Raw genomic sequence first — 22,147 nt, forward strand, 5'->3', positions numbered from 1 at the left:
TAGAGCATATTTATACATTTAAAACCAATCAGAAACAAAATTGAATTGGCTGCACATATCTTTAATATTTAGACTAAGCACCATTATGACTTTTCTAGCTGTGATTTTAAGAGAAGCACCTTGTCACCTGCTAAGTCTAATAATCAGCTCATGCAGACGCTCATCCCCGGGCAGCTTCTCCAGCTGACCTAGACACCTGGCTACAGGTACAGGGCTCCAAGGGCTGATTGAAATTGCTTTTTATTCATTTGTTCCTTTTTTTGAAACGAGTTAAAACCAAATCAAGGTGTGAACAACTGGCAGATAAAGTTTTTACCATTTTCTCTTTTGAACATGAAACATAAAACATTTAAGCAACAAGAAACAAAAACCACAGACATAAACTGACATACATGGACAGCTTGGTGCACCAAGGACAGACAATAGACAAAGGGGAAAAACTAGATGGTTTCCCACCAAAGGGACCCAGATTCCAGCAGAGAGGTAGGATTTCCCCTTTCCCACCACTTCCACGGTGACCATCCACTCGAGTGGAGTTGAATTGGACGATGGATTGTCTCAATTCCTGGACTAGTCCATCAACGTGTTGAAACCAAATTCCTGTAAGATACTGAGATATATTATGGGATATCTGAGCAGCACAACTGACATTCACAAATGTTATGGAAGTGAAACACAGTCCTGAATATTTCCACTCACAACCCAATTGCATTAACTCCATCAAGCTGTGCATGGGCGTTGAGATGTCCTTGGGGGTAGGGGGTAGGAAAAATGAAACCTGACTGGTCTCAGCTGAAAGTCCTTGAGACCAGGAATCCAAGTAGGCACACTTTGCAAATTACAGCACTGAAGACAAAAGTTTAGAATTGAGATATCTTTTGTTTGATTCTCCTGAATAAATTTTTCAGGCGGTCTACCTCTATCAAATCTGATCAGTATGACTCTGTGAAGTTTCCAGAGCCTAATCACACCTTTTACAAGCACAAACACAAAATTTTTCTCCCAAAATACTGTGTTCCTTTTATCTCCTTTTCTTTTCTTTTTTTCTTTCAAGACCTTTTCTCCCTCCGACATACTTTCTTGTTGCTCTGCAAGGACCCTCTGACCTGTCCTAACGACTGTAACGGCTTCCCACACAAAGAAAAAAATAAACAAAAGTACCAGCCTTGCCCACAAAGGATCCATAACTTTTGGTTTCTTCACAGTGGCTCTCCACCTAGGCCCATATCTTTCTTCTTCATAGCGAGCTGCCTCATCTTCTAAATCCTCTTCCTCAGAGGGGCTAAGCTCGTCTGTTTCTGAACTATCAAGCCCCAAAGCCTCTAACTCCTTTACCAGATAAAGGCTTTTCCTTTTTGGGGCTTTCTCCTCCTTTCCCTGTTTCTCTCCTGGGGCGTCCTTTCCCCTATCTCTCGCTTCCTCGGATCTAAGTCCTTGGAAGGGCCTTTTTTCTTATGTGCACCTTTTCTCTTTGAGCTCTTTAATCTTTCATCCCGCTCTGTTTCTGACATGCTGTATCAAGACCAAACATGCCTCTCAGAGCTTACCTCTCGACCTGCAGTTCTGGACCCTCTCTGCGAGCGGAGGCTCTCCTCGGCACCGGCGATGGTGAGGCGTTTTTTTCCGGGTTTCGGCACCATATGTCGCGCGCCCAACATCTCGCCAGCAGGAACGACGTGCAGACACCAGGATCCTTCTGCAGCAAAGCGTTTGTTACATCTTGAAGAGGAGAGAGACTGAGCCCCAGAATGGCGCTGCTTATATACACCCTAATGTGGCGTGTCCACGCCTGATTGGTCGGTTACCCATGATCTCATTGGCACGCCCTGGGGTGGGCAAAGACTTGGCGCGAACACACTCTTGCACGTGCGCACACAGCTAGCTTCCTGAAAGGAAGTTGGGCTGGCGCAGCGGAAGCCAGCGCCATCTTGTAATGGCGAATGCTATCCCAGCTTTCCATGTGGGGCGCAGTGGAAGCCAGCGCCATCTTGTGATGGCGAATGTTATTGCGGCTTTCTACAGTTAGTTTTACGCAAACCCTCGATATTAAACATCTCTTCCCACTACTATGCTATGCGCGTATGTGTGCAGATAGTGTGGTTTATTTAACAGCTAAGTATGTAGTATATAGGTACATACATACATACATACATACTCGCGTGTATTGGTACTTATTCTCTGCCCTTTGACCAGTTGTGAGTTCCTAAATGAACCACCAATTTATTCCACAGAGGAATCTCCATGGTGAAGTTTGGGAGCTGCATTATTCTATGGGTGGACCAATACGAATTTAGAGGTCAATTTGGTAACATAGTCCATTAATAGAATAATGGAAGCAGGTTCACTCCTGGGGCCTATCTATGAGCTCTCCAACCATGGATTCTTGGCTAGATTTACAGTACCAGGTATTTTATTTTTCTTGTAAGTGGGACTTGAATTCTATCTGAGAGTGGTTTGCTAGGTCCCTGGCATGGGTACCACAACTGCAGCCATGGGTGTACCTTGCCATGCTGGTCATTGTTGCAGCTCACAGCGCTCACAGCTGGGTAAGACTGTTGATAACCGACCCCCACCCACCGAGGAAGCCTACATAGTGCCTCTGGCACTGCTGAAAGCTAAGCAAAGCTAGCAGTGAGAAGCTTACCAGGCCAGTACCAGTTTGAATTCTCCATATCCTATGACCAATGTGTGTGGTGGCAATGGACTTCACCATCATGTCCTGGTGGATAATCAAAAGCCAATGGTGACATCCTGTAACATTTGAAGGTTTCCAGGATACCTCCATTCAACAACCTGAGGGGAGGTGTCAGATGCCCTACAACAGGCAGTTGTGAGCCATCATGTGGGTACCAGGAGTCCAGGCCCTATGAAAGAACACAAGCACTCCTAACTACTGAGCTATCTCTCCAACCCCACGGAAGATTTGTTAAACAGTGTGATGACATGGATTTTACTGTCTGTCTCTTAAATTAGTAAAAGGATATAATAGAGGCTTGGAAGGAAGACATGGTCAAATATTTCTTACTATATTATTTTTGCATGTGCATGTGTGTATGGTATGTATGTGTGTATACATACATAGGTACGTTCACCTATGTGTGAGTGTATGTGGGAAATATATGTACATCCATATGTGTGTGAATGTATGTGAGTGTGTGTGTGTGTGTGTGTGTGTGTGTGTGAGAGAGAGAGAGAGAGAGAGAGAGAGAGAGAGAGAGAGAGAAAGAGAGGAAGAGAGAGAGTAGATTGGCTGTTGTTATGGGCTCGTGGGAGGGGCAGACAGAAATTTAGTTTAGTCAAAGGCTACAAAGTTTAAGTTATAGCAGATGAAAGTTATAATAGAAATCATCTCTATATCTATCTCTATCTATGTCATCTATATTGAGCTATATCTTTTTCACAGGACCTGCAGTAAATAATACTGTATTGTATGTTTTTTTACTATACATTATTTTATTACAAATGAAAAAAAATGCAACATCCTAAAAAAATTCCTTTTACTGGTAATACAAATTTCTATGAAGGTTTTTTTTGCTACCATAAGAAATGAAAGAAACCATTAAATATTTAGAAACATTCAACATCAAAACTTTAAATGTAACTGTAGTTTGTAGCCCCTGAAAAAGCTACAAACTCTTTTTAAAAAGTATTTTCTCTACAAAGAATCTCGTCAGCTATACAGAAATCCATACAGTTTTTATACTGAGGCTGATGTTGAGGTGCATTTGAATTTCACATTCTTAGCAAAATAATTGCCTGAGCACACATACTGCACACTTTAGGACAGCCACTTCCTCTTCCTCCTTCCTCCTCCTCCTCCCCCTCCTCCCCCTCCTCATCTGGTTCATTCTTTTTCTTTGAGCCTGTTGGCCTACCAGGACCCTTCTTTCCTACTTCACCTTTGCCCCTGGCACGGTAAGCAGCAATATCCTTTTCATACTTCTCCTATAGTTTAGCTGCCTTCTGCTCATGCAGTTGTTTATCTTTGGTAGATTGCTCAGACCACATCTCACCCAATTTCTTTGCAGTATCTCCAATAGACGGCCGGGGTGTTCACTTTTGATCTTTGGTCGATGTTCCGAGCAAAACAGGAAGAAGGCAGACAGTGATTTCTTGGGAGCATTTGATCTTTTTTCTTTCTTTTCTTATCACCTTTGGGAGGAACATAGTTCTTCATCTCCTTGTCATAATGAGCTTTGTCACTCTTGGCCAAATCTTCAAACTTCGACTTTTCCTTGGCAGACATGGTCTTCCACCTCTCGGAACCCTGCTTCGAGAACTTGGCGAAGTTGACCGACGAGCCGGGATGCTTCTTCTTGTGCTCCTCCCGGCAGGTCTGCACGAAGAAGGCATGTGAGGACATTTTGCTTCGCGGCTTATTGGGGTCGCCCTTGCCCACGATGACAGTGCAGCGTCTCCCTGGCAGAATCCTTGCCTCAGACCTCCACAGAGAGACTTCCTTCCCCAAGCTCCGATGGGAACTGGTTTATCCCTAACACAATCCCCAGTCTTTTGTTTTGCAGAATTCTCCACGCTGCGACAACTTGATGAGATCAGTCGCAGGCCACACCTCCTCCCTATATTGTGTGTTTTAAGATTTCTAAGAGAACAACTCATAAAACATTACAGAAATAAAATAAACTAATATGGCGGAAAGATTCCTTAGGAGGGGAAGATATGTTTGTGGCATAAATTGTGATGCGAGTCTGTATATAAATCTGAATTCATCAAGTTGGATTCCTTAATTAAGTACATCTTTTACTATATCAGCCGCAACTCAACCAAGCCACAAGGAAATGGAGTTATTCACTCAGGTAATGGGGCTTGTCTTCTTGTGCAATGTGCTAATGAAAATGTCCCCCAAACTGCTGAGACATGATCTTTTTAAGCTTGTTCTCATGGGAAATGCGGTTAGTGGCTGCTGAAGCAGCCGTTCTCTGTCTACTTATGTAGAACATGCTGTGTTCTGCAAATGCCTGTCAGGTGTCTCGTCAGTGACTCATGCTACGTTACACTGACCGCGCCGTCATCTTGAAACTGGTTTCCTTCCTCTCCGATCTTTACCATCCTGTTTTAGGGCCTCATCCTTTCTCACCTGAGTTCATTAGTCTGTTCTAGTAGCCTTGTTGCTGGGGCTGCGTCTATGGTCAAACTGGTTTGTCTCATGCTCTTGCTTAAATCCCCCAGCAGTTCCCTAGCACCCTTGAAATAAAGTTCAAGCCAGGTGGTGGTGGCACACCCTTTTGATCTCAGCACTCGGGAGGCAGAGGCAGGCGGATCTTTGTGAGTTCAAGGCTAGCCTGGTCTACAGAGTGTGTTTCAGAACAGCCAGGGCTACACAGAGAAAACTGTCTCAAAAAAAAAATCCAATAAATAAAATAAAATAAAAAAGTAAATAAAAATTAAAAAATTCAAGCAATTATAAGGCCACAGAACCCTCTGACTCTTCCTTGTTTCCTGCCTCCTCCCCTCCCCCAGCTCACATCATGTTCCCCTGCAGCTCTCCACACTCACCATCTGTGTTCCTATTCGCAGAGTCCGTTGCTCCAACAACTTTGGTCTGAACCCTTCTAGTTTGCCAACTCTTCTCCCCCAACTCTGACTTACTCATCGGTTCCAGCTTAGTTCCAGCCTCTAGATTGTCTAGGAATCCAGGTTGGACTTGGCTCCTTCCTTAGCAGTCCGACTTACAGCAACTACCACTTTGAAATGCTGGCTTTATGCTTCTTTCCTGCAACAGTTCACGAGGGCTTCTCATTGTTTGAGATGACCTCATGCATTAGAGTGTCATGTGGTGTGGCTGTGTGATGACAGTGGAGAGAATCCAAATCGAGAGATCAGAATGCTTAGAAGCCTTCAGACAACTATCTAGGGAACTTCCCAAGCCTCGACCTCCACAGATAATACATGTAATGTCCTTTGAAGTGACTCAACCAGTAGAGAACTATTGCTCACTTTCTGTCTTACATGTTAGCTCCTCACTGCTCGTGGTATTTTGAAAGAAAATGACCCCTGTAGGCTCACTGGGAGTGGCACTATTAGAAAGTGTGGCCTTATTGGAGGAAGTGTCACTGGGGGGTTGGGCTTTGAGGTCTCAGATGCTCAAGCCTAGTCTAATGTGACATTCACTCCCTGCTCTCTGCCCATCCAGATGTAGAGCTCTTCAGCTCCCTTCTCCTGCACTGCGTCTGCCTGCACACTACCATGCTTCCTGTCATGATAATAATGGGCTAACCTTCTATAAGCCCATTATAAACTGTAAGCCAGTCTCCATTAAGTGTTTTCCTTTAAAAGAGTTGCTGTGGTCATGGTATCTATTCACAGCAATAAAATCCAAACTAAGACAGTTCTCATCAGAATTTGCCTTTGTTAGTTACTTCTCTATAGCTGTCAGAAAATGCCACGACCAGAGCAACTAAAGGAAGAAAAAGCTTGCTCAGGTTTACAGTTCCAGAGAATCAGAGTCCGTGAGAGCAGAGGCAGCAGGCAGCAGGCGGTGAGCAGCTGGCAGAGACAGTGGGCAGAAAGCCACATCTTGAACCACAGATGGAAACCAGAGAAAGCTAACTAGAAATGACTTTGTTATTTAAACTCAAATACTGTTCCCAGTGACACGCTTCGTCCTAAACCTATCCTAACAGTTCCACCAACAGAGGACTAAGTATTCAAGTGCCAGCCTATGGGGAACCTTTCTACTGCAACCCCCAACAGCACCTTTCTCTGTGTGCTGACATGCACATGTCATGTGTGCTTTCTCTGTGTGATGACATGACTGCTGTCATCATCTAAGAGTTGCCTTGGTCATGGTGTCTCTTCACAGCAATGAAAAACCCAAGATGCATGAAAAAGCTTTTTGTATCAGCTATGAGGCAGCTATGAGGAACTGAAAGAAAGGGAGGTTTATTTCCTTAGGAATAGTTGCTGATTAGAAGACCTTAATCTCTCCCTTGAGCAAATGGATCCACTTCAGTTTCCACGTGTAGTTCAGGACCCCGATTATGCTAATGAGTGCTTCTGAAGGAGATGCAGGAAAACAGTAGGTTGTGAAGCATGACTCATTCCCTAGATATATGGGATTCTTCCAAAGAGGCAATGTTCCTCAGTTCACAAGGCTTACAGATGGGGAAGGAGAAACTGAAGTCAGGATAGAGGAATTTCCTCAGACTTGCTTTCCTTCATGGACTTGGGATTTGAGCAGCCAGGCAATGTGGGCTTTCTTCACTGGAAAGTAACTAGAATAAAGAAAGGAAGAAAAGTCTATTTCTTTTTTTCTTTTTTTTTCAGAGCTATGGACCGAACCCAGGGCCTTGTGCTTGCTAGGCAAGCGCTCTACCACTGAGCTAAATCCCCAACCGTAGAAAAGTCAATTTCTTATAAAATGTGATCTTTGGACCCATAAAGAGAGTGGAGGTGAGGTCACAGGTCCATTTTCATTAGACTCTTTTCTGTTTGAGAAAAGATTTCCATGCAGTGAATTTTGGGCTACTGAAGGAAAGACTGGAAGATTCATTCTCTCACTCTGGCAGTGCAGTGGAAGATTTCCCATTAGCTCAGCTAACAATCAGGAGTCCTTCCTTAAAAAGTCATTGTAAATGACGGTTTGCAGAGGTTTAAACTTAGCAATGGTTTGCCTCATTAGAGAGAATTTAGCAAGAGGCTGGAGAGATGGCTAAGCTATCAACGGCACTTACCGTGCAAACATGAGTACCAGTGTTCACACCCCAGCACCCATGAAACAAGCCAGGCATTCCACAGACACAGGTATCTGTACCTGCAAGGGATCTGATACTTTCTGATTTCCATGCTCATATATCTACGAGCACCTCTGCCCTATACACACACACACACACACACACACACACGCACACACACATGTGCACAAATAAAGTAAACCTTGGAAAATGATACAGTGAAGAAGACAAACGTCTCAATGTTGCATATTCACATATGATCCTTGTTGGTAAACATGCTGATATTTTGCATAGTTTCATGGCTTGGCCTCAGAGAGTCGCTCAGACACGGGCTTTTTATTTCTCCATCTGTTTTGCTGTGTGCACCACAAATCTTGGTTAAGTCACCCCAGCATCTGGAAACCTGCTGCCTAAACTCAGTGCAGAGACATGTCCAAAGCTAGGGAGTTCTCTTTTTGTACGTGACGCCTTGACTCAGAGCTAGTCTTCATGTTAAGCCACTGACTTGCTGTCCATCCAAGTGCCCTCCAAGAACACACTGAAGCATGAGCACAATGTTTCCCACAGCCACTGCCAGACGCTCTGTGTCTAGAAAGGACACAGAGATTTCCTAAGAGGCACATGTCATGGCTATAGCAAAGTGTCACGGGAGATGGAATGTCACATAAAACATGGCCTCAACATCTCAGTAAGGTAAGCACTTTTAAGGGAAGAGGCACTTGTGGACGAAGTATCCCAAATACATTGTCATGAAGATCTAAGTTCTGTTTCTGAGAAGTTTCAGTGGTGTCTCATCCTGACATTGTAATTGCCTCATACATTTATTTTGCTCTAACCCTCATTTTATTATTCAACGATACAGTCACTGGCTGTAATTTTTATTACATATGATGATTGTGTATATTGGTGGGGTACACTGTGACAAGTCTGGATTCGTATCATCTAGTTCAAAGATTGAATCAAGGCCACCGTCACTTACCATTCCTTAAACACATGCTATTTCCCTCTGTTGGGCAACTTCACATTACTTTATCCCAATTCCTCATGAAATAGACAGTGTTCACCTGTAATAAATTAAAAAAAAACAAATAAAATGTAAAATTTGAAAAAACATATATAACATTGTAAACTATACTCACTCTGATGTGCTTAAAAATGTTCTGTAGAGGAATTTTAACCCAGCAGCATGACAATATGACTGCTCTGGTAAGGGATCACATCCAAAGACCTTCCAAGTCTCTGGGATCTGGTGCAAACAATGCACATTTAATCCCTTTGGCTGGAATGCAGATACACCTTTAGTACACGAAGTTGGTTAGTAGAAGGAAGCAGCCATGTTTGAATGTCTAATTGATGTCTAATTGAGGGACAAGTGAAGTGGTCAGTCAGAGGAAGATTTGGCAGAGATAGGATACACCCAATGCTCAGGAGAACTGCACAGAAAGGAGAAGACTTAAGAGAGCTGCTCAGAGAAAGAGGGAGAGATGGCAGTTTCACAGGGACAGTTTCGTAGAGACAGGTTGCAGGGGAAGACAGAACGAGCCAGAGAATGAGAAGGTCAGGAGATTAGAACAGATTGCCAGAGTTAGAGGTCAAGCAAAGCAATTCAGTCAGAAGCTGAGAGAAGCCAGTTTGACTCAGTCAGCTTGGAGAGAGGAGTTTGAGTCAGAACAGCTGAATTGAGAAAGTACTAGAACGAACTAGAACAGCCAGAGTTCAGAAAGGGCTAGAAAGGGTCAGTCAATTCATCAGTAAGCCTTTGATATGACAATTACATCTGGTGAGTAAAAGTTACCTTTACAATATTCTCTTATCTAAACATGTTTAGGTGCATGCTGTCCAACCCTCTTCCTCTCACCTTCATCTACTGTTCCTCTCTCTCCTGGCATTCTAAGATTAACAAGAAGGATCAACCAACCAACTAGCCAACCAACCAAACAAAAACAGAAGAAAAAAAAAACCAAATAAACTATAGCTGTTAAGATGGCCCAGTAGATAAATTGCCACCAAGCTCGACAATCGGAATTTGATCCCTGGGAATGAATGACGTGGTCAAGAGAATTGACTCTGCAAGTTGTCCTCTGACCACATGTGTGCCTCCACACACAAAATAAATAGGTATTTAAAAAAGTCAAAAAGGAAAACTAAGGAGATATTGAATATTCACGTGTGCTAGACAGATCTCATTTTGTCATCGAGAAACCAGGTATTTCTTTCATGGGAAGATCAGGAGGCTCATGCATTAGAATTTCAACTTCAAATAAAATTTTTCTGAAATTAGAGTGTAATATTTTTTGACTTAAGAAATTGCCTATTGTTTGAATAAAAGACGTATTCTTTAACAGCTGGCCCTACTTTTTAGGGCTTGCCAGGACTCTGAGAATGCCAGAAAAAATAGTAAGAATTTAAGATGACATAATTTTAATTTATGGACAATTCCTGTAAAAATATGCCAAAACCCACTGATGTTTTGGAATAGAGAAAAGAGAAGTATTCTCCATGCCCCTGGGAGCTGTGATGGCTTCTACCAGTTGCAAGGAGTGAGGGTCAAAGCTGATACCCAACATTCCTGAGGCTTTGAGTGTGGTCCCTCAGGCTGTGTTGTTATATCATATCAAGGGAGGGAATCCATGTTTATTCTGTGGCATTTGTGGATGCCAGAGCTCCTAAGTCACCTTCGTTTGTCCAGTTGAAGCTGTTGACAAAGTTTCTGGGCTCTGCGTCCTTATCATTTCCATCTCTGAGTGTTACTGTTTGCCTTGCTTGGCTGATGACCTCTTCCTCTGTTTTCAAAGTTCTCAGAGTAGCGTTTTCAAATTTCTCTCTAGCTCCATCACACAATCTTCTCTTGTTTAGTAACTCATGTTTGCTTGTGGTGTTAGTGTGTGTGTGTGTGTGTGTGTGTGTGTGTGTGTGTGTGTGTGTGTGTGTGTGTCTATGATCATACATTTATGTGGACATGGGGGAGGACGGAGGAGCAAGTTGGGAATGCTTCTCTAGCTTCTTTGTCTTATTTAAGATAGGGTCTCTCCCTGAACCCAGAACTCCAACTTTTTCTGTTTTAAAAATCTTTTAAAAATTAAAAAAATTAAAATAAAAATCTTTTTGAATTGTTAGTCCTAGAAATCTTCCTGTCTCTGCCCCCTGACAGCACTGGAGCTGTAAGCCTTAGTGAAATCATGCCTAGCTTGTTACATGGGTACTCACATCTGGACACAGGTCTCCATGATTATTACACATTAAGTCTCTTAACCACTGACCCATCTTTGCAGGTACATGTGTAGTGGACTATTTAACCATCTCCTGTGAAGACGTATAATAACATATAGGAGCCACATGGACATTCCTAGTTCAATTCCAAGATCCTGCGTTCAGTCATATGCAGCCCTGGCTGTCCTGGAACTCACTCTGTAGACCAGACCAGCCTCTAACTTGAAGAGATTCACCTGCCTCTCCCTCCAGAGTGCTGGGGTTAAAGATGTTTGCCACCAGGCCTGGCTCTATTTTCTTGATTAATGGTTGGTGTGGAAGGGCCCAGCCTACTGTGGGTGATACCACAATAGCAAGATGAGGAAAGGATTAGGAACAAGTCAAAGCAACCTTCCTCCATGGCTTCTGCTGCAGTTCCTCTGCAGTCTCGGATTCCCGCCTTGACTTCCCTTCATGATGGACGGTAAAGCCCAAGAGGAAACAAATTACTTTTGGTCAGTGTTTTCTCACAGCAACAGAAACAAACCAAGCCACAAATATATGATATCTATGTATCATTATCCGAAGATGGCTTTAGGTTTCTAATGGCATTGGTTTTAATCCAAGCTCGTCTTTCCTGTGCTATTTCAGATGCATGAAAATCTTATTACTGATTCACCAATTTTATTAAAAATCAATTTCTTGTGCCAGCAGCTAATCCCACAGTTTTCTGTAGGAACCAATGCTAACGTCTTCTTTCTCTTACTGAGTATTGAGCCCAGGCTTTGTGTACTATATAGTGGCAAACACTACATCGTGAGCTACGCTCCAGGCCCAGTGCTCACATCTGCTGTTTTTGTTTCTTACTCCAGAGTCCTTGTTGGTGCAATTGTAGTTTTTTTGTGGCTGAGGCTTAGGAAGTAGAAGAACTATGTTTCTAGTATATTTTTCTGTGAGTTAATTTATCTTTTTTTTTTTTTTTTTTTTTTTTTTTTTTTTTTTTTTTTGCAATCAGCAAGAGGGTTTATTGTCCAGATACACAGGTACCTGCGGGCGTCTCAGTCAGCTTGGAAGGACATGCGCGACCAGCAGAACCAGGGGTGGGTTTTTATAGGGTTCTGGGGAGCAGAAGCAGGCATACAGAAGCAGATACATGGTTACAGGGACTTGATTGGTGGATTCAAATTAGGCGCGGATGCATGGTTACACCCAATTGGCTATTTCAAAGATATTCAAATGAGGCACAGAGGTATGGTTACACAATTGGCTATTTCAAACATATTCAAATGAGGTTAAAACACAGCAAAAGAGTACATGCAGGCTGGGGCGTCCAGAATGTCAGGGGCTAGGGACTTATCCCTTCCTGCCAGAGGGCCTATGAGTCAGTTCAGATACCTCGGGCTGGTTCTACATTCCTTCTTCCTTATCTTTGTGGTCTGTCAGTTTTAATGGTGGGGGGCAGGCCCCACAGGGCCTGGGCGTGCCTGGACCTGCCTGGGCCTGTTTCAGCTCTGAGTCTGTGAATCTTAAGACTTACTTTTTTACTTTTATAGTTGCGGACCTTAAGCTTGTATAATTTCCCTTTCGGGGGGGGGTCTTTCATTCCCCCATTTTCTTTTAACATTGAGTGAAATCTTTTACTCAACTTGGTTAAGGAATTTCTGTTTCCTGTTGTCTCAACCTTTGGTATTGCTGGATTAATACCAGAGTCTGGATAACAGAGAGCCTGTCTTTCATAAACTGTACCAACCTATTTAAGATGCAGGGGCCAAAAAGAAGGATTAGGAGAAGAATAATTAGGGGTCCCATCAAGGTGGACAGCAGGGCAGCAAACCAAGGGGATCGGTTAAACCACCCCTCGAACCACCCTTGTTGGGAATCAAACAACTTTTGTCTCTGGGCTAAGCGTTCTCGGAGCTTAGCCATATTATCTTTTACTATTCCTGTCTGATCTGCATAGAAACAATATTCTTCTTTCAGTGTAGCACACAGACTCCTTCTTTAAGGAATATCAGGTCTAATCTTCTCCTATTCTGAAGGACTACCTCTGAGAGGGAGGTTAGGTATTTTTGGAGGTCAGCTAAAAAGTCTTTTTCACTCTTTTTATATCTGAGTCAATGGCAGTTCTGAATTCTCTATAAGCCTTGCATTGCAGGGCAACAGCAGATGTCCTGTAGCTGCCCTTGCAGCACCTAGATGGCCCTAAGTAATTCTCAACTCTTTTTTTTTCTTACTAAGTCTTTAGCATCAGGATTCCAATCTGGACACTATCTAAACCTACACACCAAGGTCATGACTATCTTAGAACTTCTAAACTTATGATCCTTGAGGCACAGTCCCAAGAAGTGTTAGAAGTACTAACGCACATAATGCCTTCGTAGTAAGGGTATGTTACATCATTTGCAATAGAAATCAAGCCTATCCCCACACCTATCCTGATGGAACCCAGGGCAAACATGAAATTCTTGTTTCTAAAGCACACTCCTCAAGTGAGCATTATAGCAACCTCCCAGTCATGTCTCTGATGTATCCACTTATCTGATGTGCAAGTCTAGGGAGCTTTTTGAAGATCTGAGTGTCCCTCTAGGTCCCAGCTCTCAGCCCCAACAGCTAGTACGTGGCTGGTGAGGACTGAGACTTGATGGCTGTCAGGGTGGTCAGCAGCATCAGGTACGGTCCTTTCCAGCGAAGCTCGAGTGTCTGGGCTCCATGTCATTGTATGTATTTGTAGTCTCCGACCTGGAACTGATGAGATGTCTCGGAGGTCCCTGGGGCATAGGCTGCTGCCAGCTGTGAGCAGATTTCTTTCTGTATCACCTGTAGGTCTTTTAGTCTGGCATACAAATCATTATTACTATGACATGTTGGTTCAGTAACATCATCTAATACAGTCAGAGGAGCTGAGGCCCCATATAAGACCTCAAAGTGGGTAAGGCTGAATCTGGAAGGGATATTTCTTGCTCTGAAGAGAGCAAGAGGAAAGGAGTACCACCCAGTCTGCGCCAGTCTCCATGGTCAAATTGGTCAGGGTCTCTTTTAGAGTTTTATTTATTTACTCTACCTGTCCTGAACTTTGAGGTCTGTAAATACAACGTAATTTCCAATCGACCTCTAAATACTTGGCCACATCCTGGCTTACCTTGGCAACAAAAGTAGGGCCGTTGTCTGACCAGATTACCTTGGGCATTCCAGACCAGGGGAATTTCTTCCAGTATCTTCTTGATGACTATCGAGGCCGTCTCTTGTTCGGTGAAGAAAGTTTCTATCTACTCAGTTGCTGGCTCCATCAGGGCATCCAAGAATGGCAAAGACACCTGCGGTGCTGATGTGCTGGGGGGTTGAGGTTCAGCCATTCCAGATGACATTGTGTTGTCCACCACGGCAGCACTCACTTATCTCTGACCTTCATGAAGAGAACTGTTCCCGTCTGTAGACAAGGTAGCCTCGGCTTTCAGCAGGGGTCGATCAGCCAGTCGCAGGTCTTTTCTCCATCCATGGGCTTCTGTCAGTGCTTGACACTTGTGCTGTGGTGGCTCCAGGTCAGGATTGGGCAGCAAGGTGACCAGATTGCCCCCAACAGATGGTGAATCTAGTCCATGTCATTCAAAGGCAAAACATCAGCCACTCTATCACAGTTTAAGTCCTGGATTGGGTGATAATTGTTAGTGCCCGGCTGGCAGGAGTGATGTGTTCCAGGCAGAACAGCACTAAGCCACACATCTCCCAGCATCAGGTACTGGTGTACTGAGACAGGTCTTAAGTTCCACATACACAGTCTGTAGATGTGTATATACATGGCCTCACCCAGCCATTTCAGCCCACGCAAGCCATTTTGGAGAGCAAATTTCTCATGAGCAAAGGATAGGGGCAGTCAGGGATGACCATGAACTAGTGGGTTACCCGGCCCACTCCAAGGTCCACTGTTCTTCGGGCAGTCCATAAGTATTGTTTGTTGTCAGTAGCCCCCTGTACTCAAGGTCTTTTGCTGGACACTCATTTGGGTGTAGGAGCACAGAGTGCTACCCCCCTCCCCCGCCATATTCACAAAACAACTGGGCAGGCTTCCCTTCTATCTTTGTATATAGCCAGCACTCTAGGACCAAGAGGCTTGCCTTTGGAGCCACTGCAGGGGCCCTTCTTGTTCTTTCTGGGGCAGTCCCTGACACAGTGTCCTTTTTCTTTGCATTAGGCACACTGATCTTTAGCCAGGAATTCTCTTCTGTTGCCAGGTATTGTCTTCCTAGGTTCCCTAACTACTATGGCCAGTATATGTTCCTCTCTTGTCTTTTATCTCTCTTTAGCTCTCTAACTTCTTCTTCTTTTTGTCTCTTTTCTTCTCTAGCTTTTTGTTCTTTTTATCCTCTTTTTTTCTTTCTCTATAACTTATACTAACTCTCAGCAACTTACAATAACTCTCTCAGTGACTTAGCTTAACCCTTCAAGTTTCTGTAACGTTTTCTTCATATCTTTTTCTTATCTTAGCCAGATTGGTGGGGCATTTTCCAGCCCCTCAGAGACCCACCCTTGGAGCCTTGCGGCAGACCTGGCGCTCCCTACCTTTAGGCGTATTGAATCCAACAGGCAGAAGTGAGGGCCTTCCATCCATGTCTGGAACATTCTTTCTGGCCTCTAGTAGGATTCTGTCTTTCCTAGGTGGTAAAGAAAACCTATAACACCCCAGCTCCGAAAAAAAAAAAAAAAAAAAGAAAAGAAAACCTATAACAGTTACTAACAAGCATCTCAAATGGGATGGTGAGAAAACAAGAAGGGAATTCACCTGGGACTTTCAGGACCTCAGTAGCAGCCCTTTACCAAACTGTCTCACTGGGTTAAAGGCCCATGGAAAAGGAAACATTAATACTGACCTTGAACACAGCCAAAGCCTGAATTCTAAATTTTGACTGGCAAAACAAAGTTCTTCACAGTTTGTTGCAGATTCTTTTTGAGAAGATACTTGTTTTAAGCCTGAGATGGCCTAAAACTTACTATGTGGATTCAATTTGAGTTTGATACTATTTTCCCAAGTGCTGTGGTTATAAGTGTGGTGCACCATACTTAGTTATTAATAGTTTATGGAATTGAAAGAAATTCCTTGATGCAATACTTGGAGTGGAATTTTAAGAGGTGAGATTGCTTATCAGTTTGGGTTGATTTATATTAAATAGTGAAAGGAGTGAAGCCCTGTCTCATTCTTGATTTCTGCCCATGATACCCACTTTAGAGATCTGACCTCCAGAAATGTGTGATATGATACGTTTATGTTGTTTCAAACTATTAAATGTACAGTAATGTGTACTCCCACTAATGAAAAAGCAATGCAATGTTAAATGCCAAAGTTTTACTTAATAAGTATAGTTTAAAGAATTCTGGATCTGGCTTGAATAGCCAATGTATACCTTTATGCCAACATATAGCCATTGCTTTACCAAAGTGCCATGTAAACTGTGAAAACTAAGTGACCATAGTGGTCAGAGTAATGAGATTAAGTGACCATTGAATGCTCAGCCATAGAGAGACATTGATATCATGGCCTCCGAGGTGGAAGAGGGGGTGAGAACAGAATACCTGGGGTTGGGGTGTAGTGTTATGGAATGCCGTTTACCAGGCACGACATGACTGTTGTATTCTTGGATTACAGCAGCTGTGATCCCCTGTTCAAGGCCTGTGCAAGATGGATTGGTCAACAACCTGTCATGAAAGAAGGGAACACCCACGAGTTCCTACCCTTCTCTGAGGACTTGTAGGCAAATAGTGGCTTATGGGGGGTGGGCAGACACTTTCTTGAGTGGTCTAGCTCCTAGTAAGGTGCCTATCCTCCTGCTGATAGCCTCCTACTCATGCCACTGTAAGTAACCCTAATGAAACTCATTGAGTCATACTTCAAAAAGTCGCAGAAGGGGCCTAGTTGGGAAGAGAGAAATGACAGTGGACAAGGGAGAGAGATGGGGTGAATATGATCAAAATATCTTATATGCATTCATGAAATGGCGAAGCCCAGTTGTGTGTGATTATTGTATACTAACAGAAAGATACAATGGGATTCTAGTTTGGTATTTGAGTACTACTTAGATAAACTCCTATGCAGGAGAACGTTGGATATGAGTAAGGTAGATGATGACATCATAGCCACTCAGAGTGTTATGGGGGATGGTGTGAGGTTAAATGCTGATGAAGAGGAGAGTCTTGGCACTAAGTTCTACCAGCACAAATAAGCTGTGTAAGCAGGGAGCTTGATCTCAGGGGCAATTGGTTCTGCTTAGCTAGGGAGGGAGAAAATACCGTCTTAGCATATGTACTCTGCAATGTTAGCACGGCTTGTGATGATTGCACACTTACAGGTGCCCTCAACAGCCGGCAAGGACCAGACCACTGTTCATTCAGGCTGTGCTATCTGGAAGAGAGGACACCACAGCTCTGGGGGTGTTCCCACAAGATGCAGTATTTGCTCAGAACCAGTGAGCCGTGGAATTTTCTCCAGGTTGTCCAATACTCCACTCCAGTAAGGGAGGAATTGTCTGACTCCCCTCTCTTGCATCTCAAAGCCCCCTTATGTGAGTTTTTGTCCTCCATTTCTGTAACTCTAAGCTCCTTTTTGAAGATTGTCCAAAGGCATTCAAGATATGGAGGAAGAGAAACAGAAGCCAAACTTGCCTATGTTCATACAGTTGATGCTTGGAAGGTGGATGCTCAAACTAGTATGTCGAGTTCCAAAGTCCTTATTTATTCCATTAAACTCCAGAGGAGAAAAGGCACGGAAAAGCTAAAAGAAAGTAGGTAAAAGGGATAAAGGTGTTCGTGGTAACTTGATAAAAACAAACCCAGTAGAAGACCTTTACCCCAGTTTCAAACCCTACGGTAGGGAGAGCAGAGAAGCCATCTAATTTGCAGGCAAGTGCATCCACCTCCTCACATCCTGCACCCAGCCAGCCCTCCCTGTGCATGCAGTAGTTTGGGAGTGCAGAACTAGCTCCAGAGAACACAGAGCCACACGGCAGTGCTATGCTTGGCAGTTCTTAAGGCCCGGGGCCCCCGCTGAATGGGAGGGAGGCGAAGCGCTTAGGATGTTGCAGGGTGTGGCTTCAAGGGAGCCTGTTAGGTACGAGTTTGAAGAGTCTTCATTTTGGCATGGTGCTCAGATGGTTCCAAGACCACAAAGAGCATTTTTGGGCCCCAGCCTGCTCTTGTTTGGAATATGGAGCTACGGCTGGTGTTCCAGAAGAGCTGGAGGGCACATCTGGAGATTCCCTTGTTACTCAAAGCACCCAGGAGTGTTCTGCTATCTCATCTTCCCAGCGCGCTGCAGAGTAACTTCCCAAGCGTGTACACAAATGCCAACTCCAAATTTGACCTTGGGATAACAGACCCATCATGACTTCTTAGGTAAACGGAAAATGCAGCATGGATCATGGCTGAACTTAAAATGATCTTAAGAGACTCTTTTGTAGATTGAGATGCAATGGTGTTAATAGAACTGAAGGAACGTTATCAAACTTGTTGTTGTACAAAATGGCACCAAACCCTCTGTTGGTTCATCCCTTAGAGGGAAGGTAAGTGTGAAGTGAATGTTCCCGGTGGAGGCCAGCAGGCAGCCCCGACCTCACTCTATGGCTGATTCCAGCCCTGGCTTCACCATCACAAATTGCTCATGCAGATTTGACCATGGGGCATCATCATTATGTTAAAGCCTCAGGGCAGAGTTTCTTCTAGGACACTCTTGCGGATTCTTACCTCAGTGTCAACTGGAGTGGCTTGAGGTGCAGATGTTTAATCTTGGTTTCTTTGACATCTGTACTTTAGCGAACTTTCATTCGAGATTCTTAAACATGAAATTGAGCTCTCTGGACTTTTCTTTCTTTTTATCCTCTAACACTTTCTGGTAACATCTGTGGAATGCTTATTATGGGCCAATGCCACCTCAAATGCCGTGTATCATTTCACCTTAGAAATATCTCTATCTGCACGCTTACCTATCTGTCTATTTACCTACCTGCTGTTGCTGTGTCCAGAATTTTTAAAGAAGCCATAGCTGAGGCACAAGGAAAATAAATAACTTGTTACAAGTCATATGGTAATTAGTAGATTGGCGATTTGAACTCAGAAAGTTCAGGGGCTGGGGATTTAGCTCAGTGGTAGAGCGCTTACCTAGGAAGCGCAAGGCCCGCAAGGCCCTGGGTTTGGTCCCCAGCTCCGAAAAAAAAATTAAAAAAATTAAAAAAAAAGAAAGTTCAATCACGAGTCCCCCCCTTCCCATTCTATGGTAAAGAAAACCTGATTTCTTTTTTAAATTTTAGTTTTAAAAATTAATTTTTATTCTTTGAAATTAAAAAAGCCACCCCCCCTTTTTTCCTTTCTTCCCTCTAACCCAGTGATTCTCAACCTGTGATTCATGACCCCTTTGGGGTCAAATGACTCTTTCACAGGGGTTGCATATCAAATATCCTGCACATCAGATATTTACATTATGATTTACTGCAGTGGCAAAATTACAGTTCTGAAGTAGCAACAAAAGTAATTTCATGGTGTCGGGGGGGTCACAACAACACGAGGAACTGTATTAAAGGGTCACAGCATTAGGAAGGTTGAGAACCACTGCTTAATTCTTACCATGCACCCCTCCATGCTCTTTCTCAAAACCGTTGACTCCTTTTCTTTAATTGTATGTGTGCATGTGCTTGCATGTGTCCTAAACATATAAACACAACCTACTCATTCTGTGATGCATATGATTTCAGAGCTGGCCACTGATATTGGATAAACAGCTGGGGTGATCTTCCCTAGGGAAGAAAACCCAAATTTTTACAGATATATTTTCCTCTGAGAAGATGGGAATATGTTTTTAGGGAAGATTTCTTTATCCTTTCAAGGCAAGGATATCCTGTCAGCATATGGCTGATTTCCATGATGGGGCTTCTCTGGATAAAATCCCCAATGACTTCCTATTTTTATCTTGTGAGGAGACTCTGTATCCTACTCTGTTCTACCCTGCCTTTCAACCCTGCTTACCACACTGTCCATCAGGAGCACTGACTTCAGGGGCTTGGCATTTCTTCTAGGCTCTGCCCCACAGTTACCTGGCAATAGCCAGGTTCACCTGACTCACTATAAAAGGGGCTGCTGGCCCCTCCTCTCCTCTCCTCTCCTCTCCTCTCCTCTCCTCTCCTCTCCTCTCCTCTCCTCTCCTCTCCTCTCCTCTCCTGTCCTCTCCTCTCCTCTTCTTCTCTTCTCCTCTTAGTCTTGCTCCCTTGTCCTCTTCCCTCTCTCTCCCCATTCTCCTCCCTCCTCTCTCTCCACATGCTCATGACTGGCCCCCCCCTCTCCCTCTCTCCCTTTCTCTGTCTTTACTCCCTCAACTCCCTTCCCCATGCCCTAGATAAACTCTATTCTCTACTACCCTGTCATGTGGCTGGTCCCTCAGGGGAAAGGGATGCCTCAGCATGAGCCCACAGAGGTGCCCTCTTCCCCCATACCATACCGCACCTCTACCAAACATATCCTTGGCTTCTTTTTATAAAACACAACACTCATAGCTTTACCTTGGCCTCATGTGCTTTAGCTTTGGTTTTAGCCTTCTCAACCTGGAAAAGAGTGGATACATTCTTATATAACCTTGAAAATCAACCAGCTCAAATTCTCCTTTCCCAGAGAAAATAAGAAAGGCATCCTTGTTAGTGGCATTTGTATCACCTTTTCTCCCTTAACCCAGCTAGCTCCCAATGAATTGAGACTAGACTATTTACAGCATTAAGGCATAACAACTGGGCAGTATTAATCTGTTTTAATCTTCTATGCTCATCTGGCTACCTCCCAGCCAGAATCCCTGAGATACTTGTATTTTATGGCTTTCTCTGCTCCAGGTGCTTTTCCTGAACTCTCTCCTCCAGTTAATCCTCATTTTCTCTCTTCCTCCTCCTTCCCTTGGTGGGGAGGAAGTCTAGCCCTATTCTCTTCTCTGCTCAGCCATTGGCTGATCAGCTAGCTTTATTGACCAATCAAGGAATAACTGGGGAGCAATGTTTACACAACATTTAGTAGGGAGATTTTCAGAATAAGAGCCGCAACCAGACATGGTGGCACAGAAATCAGCATTTGAATAATACAAGGATAATCTTTTACACAGTGCACAATAACATTATGCCTACATATCTTGTTCACACAGTTCCTTAGCGAAATTTCTCAGTTCTTATGTTTTCTACTGAGTGGTGGTAATACTCAGTCACCTCTCCTCTTAGGGCTTCCCTGTCCTAATTTTGTTCTAATTGATTAATGTTGATGCTGGGATCTAGTTTACTATTGTCATAGAACTGGTCACGAGATCCTTTTCATTCATCAAACCTGAGAGTTGGGCAGCTTTTAGAGTTATAGTTGGTGGGCAGTCCTCAATTTTCTTCCTATAATATTCCTAGTGTGGAACTTTCTGTTCCTTATCTTTTCCTGAGGATGAAATCTCATCAACTCCCTTCTTTCTGTCACAAGGCATGCAGATGTCTGTCAGCGCTGAGCTCTGTGTCCCAAATGGAGTACTTTGCATTTCAAGTTCTTCAGTCTATTTCATTATATCTGTGTTTTATCAGAAAGAGCTGTTTCAGAGACACTTCCTCTCAAGTGTGATCCACCCATTTCTTCCTGAGATGAGTGCTTGCCTTCTTAGTTCACATTAGAGAAAGAACACTCTGTCTCAATTTACAACCGCTGTCACTCTAAGTGCAAAGCTTTAACTTTGTGATGCCATAATAACTGTACTCCGATAGGACTATTCCATTTGAAAGGAGGCTGAGAACAGAAGTAAGAAGACAGAGAGGATGAGGGAGAATAGAAGCAAGAGAAGGAGAGGGAGAGGGAGAAAGGAAGGCCGTATTAAGGCTCACCATACTTCATCCATTGTCCTGGCCAAAAGAGGAATGGGTTAAGCATTTCTCAGAGCAAAAAATGAGGGGACTATTGCTGTCTGTGTGAAGGAAGCTTAAGTAGCCGTTGATCATGGAGAAGTTCACTGACTGGCCATGGTGTGGATCTTGAAGAGTAGAGTGGCCACCCAGTCAGTGGGGCCCATCTCTGCTGCCCTGCTCAACAGCTGTGGAAATTTAATGAGATCACACTAATGAATGCTGTTGCTATGTCATGTGATTAGGAACGGAAGGAAAGAAGCATTTGAGAAAAAGACAAAACTTCAAAGGAGGGAACTTTCTGGAAGTTCAAAGGAAGCATTTGCTTAGCGCATGGCACAAACATCTAGGAAGGGTGCTTGGGTCAGTGAGGGAAATGCGCAT

The 22,147-nt window shown here is 43.7% G+C and overlaps 1 protein-coding gene across 3 annotated transcripts in view; it reads right to left on the reverse strand.

The window, feature by feature from the left end:
• Positions 1-1,050: 1,050 nt before the first annotated feature.
• LOC148005098 (high mobility group protein B2-like) overlaps positions 1,051-22,147 on the reverse strand; it is a 39,273-nt gene continuing 18,176 nt past the window's right edge. The window contains exons 2-7 of one of the 3 annotated variants that reach the window (XM_087555052.1): positions 15,438-15,529; positions 8,671-8,755; positions 5,515-7,232; positions 4,014-4,336; positions 2,645-2,864; positions 1,051-1,696 (exon numbers count right to left, since the gene is read on the reverse strand). In XM_087555052.1, coding sequence (XP_087411178.1) covers positions 2,816-2,864; positions 4,014-4,336; positions 5,515-5,517 — 375 coding nt within the window. In that variant the 5' untranslated portion in view covers positions 5,518-7,232; positions 8,671-8,755; positions 15,438-15,529 and the 3' untranslated portion in view covers positions 1,051-1,696; positions 2,645-2,815. Of the gene's footprint in view, positions 1,697-2,644; positions 2,865-4,013; positions 5,359-5,514; positions 7,233-8,670; positions 8,756-15,437; positions 15,530-22,147 lie in introns of those variants that run through there. The other 2 variants (XM_087555053.1, XM_087555051.1) reach the window with 2 other exon arrangements.

The sequence above is a fragment of the Rattus norvegicus genome, chromosome 6 (assembly GCF_021556685.1).
Source record: "Rattus norvegicus strain SHRSP/BbbUtx chromosome 6, alternate assembly SHRSP_T2T, whole genome shotgun sequence".
NCBI classification, from domain to species: domain Eukaryota; kingdom Metazoa; phylum Chordata; class Mammalia; order Rodentia; family Muridae; genus Rattus; species Rattus norvegicus.